The sequence below is a fragment of the Mycetomoellerius zeteki genome, unplaced genomic scaffold (genome assembly GCF_001594055.1).
Source record: "Mycetomoellerius zeteki isolate Tzet28-1 unplaced genomic scaffold, Tzet1.0 scaffold244, whole genome shotgun sequence".
Classification (NCBI taxonomy): Eukaryota; Metazoa; Arthropoda; class Insecta; order Hymenoptera; family Formicidae; genus Mycetomoellerius; species Mycetomoellerius zeteki.
This window is the reverse complement of record NW_017257221.1, coordinates 507,927-518,427: the sequence shown is the minus strand read 5'-3', so window position 1 is coordinate 518,427 and position 10,501 is coordinate 507,927. Positions and strand designations below refer to the sequence as shown.

The window sequence follows — 10,501 nt, the reverse complement described above, 5'->3', positions numbered from 1 at the left end:
TATATATATATATATATATAACTAAATATATTCTTCATTTTATTTGATTTAGTTTTATACATAATTTATACATTTATTTAATACAAAATCCATTCCTGTGATGTACAAAGTAAGCTCCTTTCACAGGCAAATTATCATCTGATTATTCAAAGCGCGGCAATTTACCTGTCAACGCAGGCATCAATGATTTTATGCAACAATGGATGTCATGCCGCGCGACAAGGACTCTAATAGATATTACGGCTCAATGTCTGCAGTGTCTTATGCATTCCGATACGGAGTCGTGTATCAAGGCATTATTAGATACCAGTGTGATACACAGTCCGTATTTCGATTGGGTCGTTGCTCATGTAGGGAGCTGCTTTCCAAACACTGTGATCACTAGGGTGTTATCGTGCGGATTGAAAGACTTCTGTGCCATGGGCTATGAACATAACGTCAAGAATCCAAAGTTAAATTCTGTTGTTGGCATATTGGGACATTTAGCGGGTAGCCATTTCCAAGATATTAGAAAAGCGCTATTAGACTTATTTGAGGTAAGCTTATTATATAAGTTTTACTGTCATGGTATACATATTTAAGTTTATGTATTATACATAATATATTATATATATTTTTTAGTGGAGTTTGAAAGAAGATGTAAGTCTTGACGAAGATACCAAAAAGCAGAAACTAGCCACCGTACCATTTCTTTTAAATCTGGCTTCACTTTCTCAGACTCTTTTGAAAGCAATAACTAGCGATGTGTTACAAATATGTATGTTTTTAATAGAAATTACATTTGAAGTAAATATAATGTTATCATTACAATTAAATATAACTATGAAATAATGTTTGTTATAGTGAGGCCAGACATCATACCGCGACTGGCATTGTTTGCAGCAGATTGGTGTAAATACTTTGATAATCAACCAGGGGCCTTAATGGACTTGACGGTACACTTGATATTAGGATGCGAACAAGGCGCATCACAAATAATCAATGTACTACTAGATATAAGTTTAAACACGAGCAACGTCGGCTATCACAGCGTCAATGCGGCGCAAAATGTGAAAAACATTTGTCGGGAGATATTAGAATCAATTCTACAGGAGATCGACCTCTTATTGAGAACGCACGGACCACAATCCACGAATATTCATCTGCTGAATTCTATCAAACAGGAGATATTGTTGATAGTACCAATGTTGCTAAATCCAAATCCACTGCGTGTGCAAACGGCTGTCAGGCTATTATGTTTTCTCAGAAGTCAAAATCCGAACATAGTCATCTCCACAGTATCCTACATGTTGATGAAGGCGCAAACAATGTTCCATCTTGCGGCCTTAATACGTCTTATCACTAATAACGTTGTACAATTTCCTACGAGTAAATCCATAACTGAAAATATGCTTGCTGGTCACGATTACTTTACGCAGGTCTTGGAGCAAGCACTCAGAGAAATAAACTATAAAAACGTGATAGAAAAGGAGGAATCGAAACAGTTATTCAAAAATCTTATTATAATGTTGAAGCAAGTGTCAACAGTTTAAAATAGTTAAATATTTTATAGTTTAATTTAATAATTAGAGTCTCTTTTTCTATTTTACTTAGATGGGAAAAATCAAATAAGGTGGAGATATTACAGTCACAGATGATTAGCAGAGCCCTCAGAGCTAATTTATATCAAATATCTTGTTTATTAATGAGAAGCGATGATTTTGACTTGGCGAATGATATCATTACTCTCTTGGATCTGTTAAGCACATCTGAAAAAGATTATATTCTCGATATGGAACTTATGCTGAAATTAACGAGGGCGATCATACAGTATTTCTTTTTATGCATTGCTCAAATTGGTAATTAGAATTCTATAAAAAGCCTTATTCTATTTTATATAAAAGACTTTATTCTTTTTTAAGTAAAAAAGTGTATGATAATGCAATTTCTTTTTTAGATATTATAAAAAAAGAACAAGGAATAAAGATGGTATGTCATTTACTGAAAGATTTGACATGTCATTCTGCGTCCGCACGTGTATTGGCTCTCAGAGAGATACTAGGAAATAGTATCAATAATGAGCAGGCCAAATATTTTGGCGCAAAGGAGAAATTCGAGCCTCATTTTGAAGAGATGTTATTATTACATCAGAATCACAAACAGGTATAAAAATATGATAAAAGTACATTTAAAATATGCAGAATATGTTTTGATACATAGTTAACAATTATTTGCTATTTTACTAATGTTGTATAAGATCAATTTGAGTTAATATGTAAATTTTTAAATGATCTCATCCTAGGTGACGAGTACCATGTTAGCGCAGCGACATTCGTCGGTATTTCACGCTGGTGTGATAGGACATGGCCCACGAAGACTTCCGCCGGAAAATTCGATCGATAAGGAAACCATTACTTTAAACAAAATGTTGCTAATAGACGTTATAAAAGTAAAGAATCCAATAAAGAGTTCATTTAGTAAATCTATAAATTTTATATTAAATACTCTTAACATTCAATTCGAATTATTTTCAGGCCTGTTGCAGCAATCAGGAATCAGATCGATATCCAGTTAATTTGGATGCTTTGACAATGGTCAGTTTGTTGTTAGTTGAATTGGTATCGCCTGATGTTATGTACAATGGTCTACCATGGCCTGACGAAGAATTTACAAAGGTATTATTTATGTTAATTGTTAATATGTTAATTTTCAATTAGTATCATAATTAACTTATTGATTTTTTAACTTCTTAATTGGAGGTTTTTCTCTGAAACCCGATACATTACCACGATTTATTTAGATTATTCAAATAATTTTGGATTAAATTTATAAACTTTGTTTCTGTCAGAGTAGAATATTTTTCCTAAATTTTCCTAATATTGTACATGAAGAATGGCAACAAGTTCAAGATTCATTAACTTTAATGACATGAACTAACCGAATCTTTTATTAACAAACAACTATGACATTGAGCTATGCATCATCTCTAGCTAGTTGTTATTTAACAGAATAATTTTTTATTACTGCAGGTCACAATAGAAAGAGATTTACAAATCCGTCGCAAATTCAAGGATGTTCCTCTGTTGTGGACGCTGTTAGAATTGACTGCTTGGTATAGGCCGGCATTAGCGTATTGTTCCGTTTTACTAAGAGGCATTACCGCGACTGTCATGGCTAATTGGAATACAGAGGAGGGCATTTCGCTTGTCAATATAATGGCACTCGGTCAATTATTACCACCACCGCTGGCGAGTATTAGGGACATACTACCTGTTTTACAGCCTCATCAGGTATGTTTTCATTTCTGCAACATTATTTCAATTAAATTCATACATTCGGATTATTTATATTTTGCAAATGGCTCTGATTGCAGATAAATACAATAATGAGGGAATGTTTGTGGGCGTACATGCGTGAAAATGTGCCATCTCCAGCGCTATTTACGCGAAACGAAGGTACCAATATAGCCTGGAGAGATATCGATATGTCATCGCCCAACGCACGTTTTACAGATACTCTTCGTTTAGTATTATTGGCAAATATTCACACTTTAGGATCTCTGTATTCAACATTATTTTACAATGAAAATAAATAATATAAAATGCAATATATTTTTAAAACGATATTTAAATTATTTTTAATTGTATACGTTTTGTAAATACTAGCAATCGCTTGATAATAATAATATATATATTGATAAATAATGAAATTGTATTATTTATATCCTTTTTTTTTTTTTACTTTTATAATATGGGTGCATTTCGTTTCACGCATGATGTGCATAATCCATCATTTATCCTTATTTAACATTCGGTGAGTACAAAGATAAATGATGCATCATACGCATCATGTGTGAAATGGAACGCAGCCTATATACTTATATATACGTAATTTCTTATATAAAAGCATAATCACGTTTTATAATAATATTGATTAATACAATATTATCGAAATACTCAGCTCATGAAAATTTCTTTTCCTCTCTCTCGGTTTATCTTATATAACATGTGTTTCAAAATATATAAATACTAAGATTAAATATTTCCACAAGTTTCATGTATTAAACACCATTAACAGTAAGTACATTTGGACATTTAGTTGCTTTCTCCCCGTTACATTGATATCCTATATAACAATAGTTATAATTCATATATATCTTATGTAACAATCTTAAATATAAAGTAGAAAATGACAGTCACACACACTGTATAAAATAGGAAGTAATCTTTACTAGTTTCTTGTATACATTCTGCTTTTTATAATATGTAACATATTACATAATACATGGATCTTTCTTTTTATGATATAATCGACCGTTATAATCCTCAATTAATAATATGGATAGAAATTTTGTTCTTGGAAAGTATTCAATGATGATATAGAAAATATTCGTGATGAGATTATGCATAACAAAGCGCAATAAAGCCATTGAGGGATGAAACAAGGAAGACGAAAAGAAAAATATACATGTTTAATATTTATAAAAGCACATTTTCTCTCTTAAATACATATGTAAGAAACAAATATAATTAATATTTACTTCATATTATTATCAATACAGGAATGGATGGTACCTAAGATGAACGAACGCTGTTCGAATTGCTGCACGAATACCCTAGGTGGGTGTCTCGTCCTAACTGAAATGATTATTTCATATAATCGTATGCAAAATCGGTTCAATTCATATATATAAATGTCACGATTTTACTTGCACGCCATTGAGTCTTCACACGGCTCTGACCACGTCAAATCACAGAGCCCAAAAACGCTAGTAAAAAATGTTGAAAATATTTAATCATTTTCTTACTATGTACACGCTGCTCGTTGTACGAAAGATATTAAATCTTACACGCAAGCACGATGGTGTAGGACAAGTATCTTCCGTGCTTGCGTTTGCGAGCATTAAATGTTATGTTCTTATATAATCTCTACGCTCCGTCAATGTATCTTGCCTCTATATCAGTTGGTGCTTCGTGTACCGTTTGACACAGCGTAGAATCAATAACGTTTAATGTAAAAATAAGAGTCTGTTCTTTTTCTCGATATTACATGAACAAAGATCTTATAAATTTAATGTAAAATAATATGATTAGAGAACAAATTTGAAAGTATATTGTGTGTCAATGGTCACGTTAATATATTCTGCGTAAAAGAAGCACATATAGACTTTTTTTCAGAATTGTCATCGACAATATAATCTTTTGAGCAGAGAATCAACAATATATACCAATGTTAAGTTAAATATGTGCGACTTTATGTATAACAACGGGGAACCTTCGTTTGGCGCTGGTGTTTGTCTATCATTCTATGAGCTTCGACATAAACACACAGCTGCCAATCCGACTCTCTTACTTTACAATAAATTATTTTACTCAGTTCTTCAGAATTAAAAAAGTTCACTTTTCAAGTCTATAGATGAATTAAGTTTAGAAGAGTAACGTGCTCATGCCACCCATTTCACTTTGCTCCTTCACAAAGATCTCGAAGTACTGGTATATGATTGTGACAGCAAGCAAGATTCCGGTACCAGAACCAATCGCGCCCAAGAAATCTGCTAGTACGGAGAGAGCTCCGATACATAGTCCACCGAATGCCGCGGCGGTAGGGATGTATCGATTTAGTTCGCGAATCATGGAATTATCTCTGTGGCCTCGCATTACCATCTGCTGTTCTCTTAGTTGTTTAGCGACCTAAAAGTTCAATGACGCATATATCGTAAATTTTTATATAATCGAGAAGATTTATATCATCTTTTAGTGAAAGTTATACTGACGTCTTTTGCCGAGCTCCCAGAGACCTCAATCCATGTCTTGGAGAAGAAAGCGCATGAGCCAAGCATGAAGAGAATGTAGAGCACGGCGTGAACAGGATCTTGAACGATATGGCCGACTGATTCAGGAGGTGATAAGTAATAACATAATCCGCCAACTGGATACGATCTGGCGGGCCCTCCGCCACCGACGTCCGACCAAACGCCTAATAAATTCACTATAAGATTTCCTTGGAACTTGACGGCCAGCATCTGAGAGATGACGTATAAGTTGGACACCAAAGCCGACTGTAGAATAATCGGAATGTTGCTGGTATAAAACAGTTTGATTGGATAGCTGCTGTACTGACCGCGGTATCTAGCGGATGATCTACACGGAAGCCCTAAAAATAAAATAATTTTAAACATTATTAAGACTTAAAAATCGACCGTATATATGAACACATCAAATATGATAAAGAATGTCATCCTCATCACGGTCAAAATTAGATATTTCGAATAATATATATTCTTTATTAAATCAATTTATTTCAGATATGATTGCGCACTGATAACTTTCAACACACACAATCAGTAAAATAATTTTATTTCCAAAGTCCACAAAGTCACTCACTGTCTAATACTTTTTTGCTCGAAGACTTATACAAGTTAAAAAACAATTATAACTATAAATAAAATAAAAACTTTATAACTCATGCAAATGTCCTGTGACCTATCGGCAATTTACCTGGAAGTAAATAACGATAGCGAACACTAGAATGGTGGCAAGAAGATTCATCAGATTTGGAAGATTCTGTCTGTAGAACGCTTCTCGGAGGGCTCGGACTTTGTCCTGTCTGGTGGCCAGCAAATGGAACAACGCGATTACGGCTCCTTCAAATTCTGTCCCACGTCCTATTAAGTGTACAAAAATATTATTTTAGTTGATATATATTAAAGTTTAGATTGTCAAGAATAATGCATATTATGTGATTTTTTTTCTAATAAACGAGGAAGTTACCGGTGTTAACTGTGGCTGGCGAGAATGCTTTCCAGACAATGGTCTCGCAAATATTAGTGGCAATAAAGAGAGATATTCCACTTCCCAATCCATATCCTTTCTGGAGAAGCTCGTCCAATAGTAATACAATGAGTCCAGCAACGAACAATTGGATGATAATCAGGAGACAGACACCAGCTCCAATTTCAGTTGGATCTCCATACATTCCGGTCATCACATAAACAATAGCTTGTCCAACGGTAATAACCATGCCAAACACTGCACAAAGAAAAAACAAATGCTACTTACGCTCCATTTGAATAATACATTAAAATTTATGTATTTACATTTTTGCGCGCCGTTGAATAACGCTCTATCCTTCGGTGTATCGCCGACCTCAATAATCTTTGCGCCGTGAAGCAGTTGCATGATAAGACCCGAAGTAACGATCGGCGAGATGCCTAATTCCATGAGAGTTCCTCTGTTCGACGCAAGTATCACACGAATCCAATAAAATGGATCCGCACTGTCTGAAGACATGATACCGAACAACGGAATCTGAAAATAACGAGATTATGTATTTATATTTATTTGTGACGGTTCATACTATTTTCGACTAATTTCTTTCCGTATTATTCGCTCAAACCTTAAGATCCATGAACTTACCTGACAACATACTAAGAAGATAAACAATGTGATCGCTGTCCATAATACTTTTTCTCTGAATTGGATCTATGGAAAGATATAAAAACATTATGACTCCATCTCATTGATGATTAAGATAAATTAACCCTCGGAAGACATACTCTTCAGAGGACTGTAGTTGGATCTAGAGATTTGTTTTTACAGCTAAACTAGTGTACACTTTTTGTACTTGAAGTCAAATGAGTATACATTTGATAATTGGCAAAAACGAGAAAGTAGTGAAGCAATAAAAAACAAATTTATTCTTAACTTGTACTCTAATGGATAATCCAAAGGTTGTCGGTAAAAATAAAGTATTTAAAACAACAATAAAAAAACAGCTATTTTCAAGTTATAAACTTTTTATACTTTTGCGATTTGAAAGAGATTTATGAATAATGTATGAAAAGTAATAAATATATCTCGCATGACTCAGTCACTTACAGTCAAAGATTAAAATATTATAAATACATTAAAGCCCATTCTATTATTATGTAAAGCAGCGTCTATAATGAGATTTTAAGGCATAAAACTTAAGCTTTGAGCCTTAAGCCATAAGAAATAATTGAACCACAATAAAGTATGTTGGCTAGGTCCACAACCTTACTTTAAGAGGCCGTAAGCCGTAAAGCCTTAAGAAATTGACCAATCACAGTTGAATATGAGAAAAATAATCGACTGTGGTTGTGTGGTTAATTTCTTACGGTTTTACGGCTTAAGGCCTTTTAAAGCAAGGTTGTGTACCTAGCCTTAAGTCATAAGAGATTAAGTCCGGATCTACAATAGGTGTTTTTAAAACTTAAGCCGTAAGAAACTGACCAATTATAGTCAAATCCGAGGGGAATAATCGACTGTGATTCGCCCATTTCTTATGGCTTGAGGCTTAAAACTTTATTGTAGATCCAGGGTAAATGGCAGTAATTTCTGTCTTTAAACTGTTTTTGCACAGACTTTAGGCTTTAACCGTTAGACTTAAGCGAATTGAGTAACCCCGGATCTACGATAGATGTTTTAAGCCTTAAGTCATAAGAAATTGACCAATTATAGTCGAATTCGAGGAGAATAATCGACTATGATTCGTCCATTTCTTATGACTTGAGGCTTAGAACTCTATTGTAGATCCGGGGTAAAATCCTTACGGCCTAAAGGCATAAGTTCTGTGGCCGATACATTATCACTTACAACTTAAAGCTTATGGTTTACGACCTCTTAAAGCAAGATTACGGACCTAGCCTGATCAGCTGTGATTAATTTCTTACGACTTAAGTTTTACGCTTTAAAATCTCATTGTAGTGCCACTTAGGCTACCTTCCCATGGAGAAAGAAACCACAGAACGGAATATTGACAGAAAAGAGATAAGATGAGGATAACCCTCGTTCTATTTCTTTTCTGTCAATATTCCGTTCCGTTGTTTCTTTCTCCATGGGAAGGTAGCCTTAAAGTTGTAATTACACTACAGGCTCCTGACTCTGACTCGACTGCCAACTCTGACTGCCGACCTATAATGGACCAATAATAATAAGTCAGTCTCTTTATTATTGGTCCATTATAGGTCGGCAGTCAGAATTGACAGTCGAGTCAGAGTCGGGAGCCTGTAGTGTGATTACGGCTTAAGCAGTTGTTGTAGTTGTAAGAATTGACAACAGTTGAAGATTCAAATTCGACTGTGACTGATTAATTCTTACAACTATAATCACTTACACTACACTTATGCAATTGTAGAATAGGTTTAAGAAAGATTAACAGTAAAATATGAGTTCATCAGGAGAAAAAATATCAAGAAAAATTATAGCTTCAAGGAATACAATTCTACACTGTCATCACATGTCATGGATGTGCGTAAACAGATGGTAAAGAGTAATTCATCTCGTCCTATACTTACACACGCCCGGGACGATTGAGGAATTTAGGAAAAACGGTACACGAAACTGTAAATACAAGAGAGAGACGGAAATAGAACGTACCATCGTACGTCGCGTGGGACTTACCTTCCGTTGCGGCTTCGCTATTTCTGGCAGTATACTGCAGAATGGCTTTATCACCTCGAGAAATTTGACTGAAAGCAGAAGAGGAGAAGCGGTTTAGCGCTTCCAGGAGCGACGGGCGCGCGTATGTCAGGGTGATTCGCGTCGCCAGCAATATGTTTGTGCGAGAGGTTACGCACGACAATGAACGAGGTTGGCGGCGAACGCGAATCCGTGATAACGGCGGCTTTTATTTCTGACTGTAAGTGACAGACATACTCACATCCCATCTTGCCTGCGTCGACACGACTGTCCTAAGCACCGCGGATCGAGTGACCTTCCCTCACAGGATCCCGTGAATCGACACCGTTGCAAAGTACCCTCTCATCAAGCGAACGAACGCGGCCGCGTATGCAAGACTGGCAAAGCGTAGCGAGTCGTGGCTCACCCCGCCGACACGTATCAATATGCCAGTATCACGTGACCTGATGATGTTGGCCGGCACGCTTCCGCTTGCGATTCCGCCGCTTGGCACCAGATGACGCGACGCACCAGTCGATAATAGCGTGGCATGTTTTATCGATAAGATACTGTCGATAGACCACATCAACGATGGGTAAATTTTTGTGATTAAGGGGATGCTGGAGCCGCTTGATTACCGATAAAACTAGCGTTTTTGATGTTTTTGTTCCTGGCGAATTTCTGCGTAATGGTTTCACAGAATAAAAATTTCTTTTTCACGATTAAAATGTACACGCTAATGTATTTGTCGCTGATGTATTTTGTGTTCAAAGCTAGAAAAAACAAAAAAATACAAATTTCTTTATTCATTTTACCTTCAGCGTTGGTCGCCATATTGAGATAAAAAAATCTGTAATTTTGTATTTTTTCCAGCTTTGAACACAAAATACACCAGTGATAAATACATTAGCACGTATATTTTAATTGTGGAAAAGGAATTTTTATTCTGTAAAACCATTACGAAGAAATTTGACAGGAACGAAAACATTAAAAAGCTAGCATCCCCTTAAGGGGATCCTAAACCGATTACCGAACTTGATCGAGGTCGATAATGCAAACTTTTTTAATTCCAAATTCGATAATAGTGACATCTTTGATTCATT

The 10,501-nt window shown here is 35.3% G+C and overlaps 2 protein-coding genes across 2 annotated transcripts in view; one reads left to right on the top strand and one right to left on the bottom strand.

The window, feature by feature from the left end:
• omd (integrator complex subunit 5 omd) overlaps nucleotides 1–3,574 on the top strand; it is a 5,331-nt gene extending 1,757 nt beyond the window's left edge. The window contains exons 4-12 of the mRNA XM_018449367.1: nucleotides 127–536; nucleotides 622–757; nucleotides 844–1,513; nucleotides 1,594–1,838; nucleotides 1,937–2,142; nucleotides 2,282–2,428; nucleotides 2,514–2,654; nucleotides 3,009–3,269; nucleotides 3,353–3,574. Of these exons, the coding sequence (XP_018304869.1) occupies nucleotides 127–536; nucleotides 622–757; nucleotides 844–1,513; nucleotides 1,594–1,838; nucleotides 1,937–2,142; nucleotides 2,282–2,428; nucleotides 2,514–2,654; nucleotides 3,009–3,269; nucleotides 3,353–3,574 (2,438 nt within the window). The remainder of the gene's footprint in view (nucleotides 1–126; nucleotides 537–621; nucleotides 758–843; nucleotides 1,514–1,593; nucleotides 1,839–1,936; nucleotides 2,143–2,281; nucleotides 2,429–2,513; nucleotides 2,655–3,008; nucleotides 3,270–3,352) is intronic.
• Nucleotides 3,575–4,328: 754 nt separating this feature from the next.
• Nucleotides 4,329–9,864, bottom strand: Sec61alpha (SEC61 translocon subunit alpha). The gene is given in 9 exon segments (XM_018449401.1): nucleotides 4,329–5,669; nucleotides 5,753–6,117; nucleotides 6,120–6,132; nucleotides 6,477–6,643; nucleotides 6,750–7,007; nucleotides 7,076–7,286; nucleotides 7,395–7,460; nucleotides 9,402–9,469; nucleotides 9,661–9,864. Coding segments are annotated over 9 exon segments (1,419 nt in total). The 5' UTR covers nucleotides 9,668–9,864; the 3' UTR covers nucleotides 4,329–5,405.
• Between the last annotated feature and the right edge of the window lie 637 nt (nucleotides 9,865–10,501).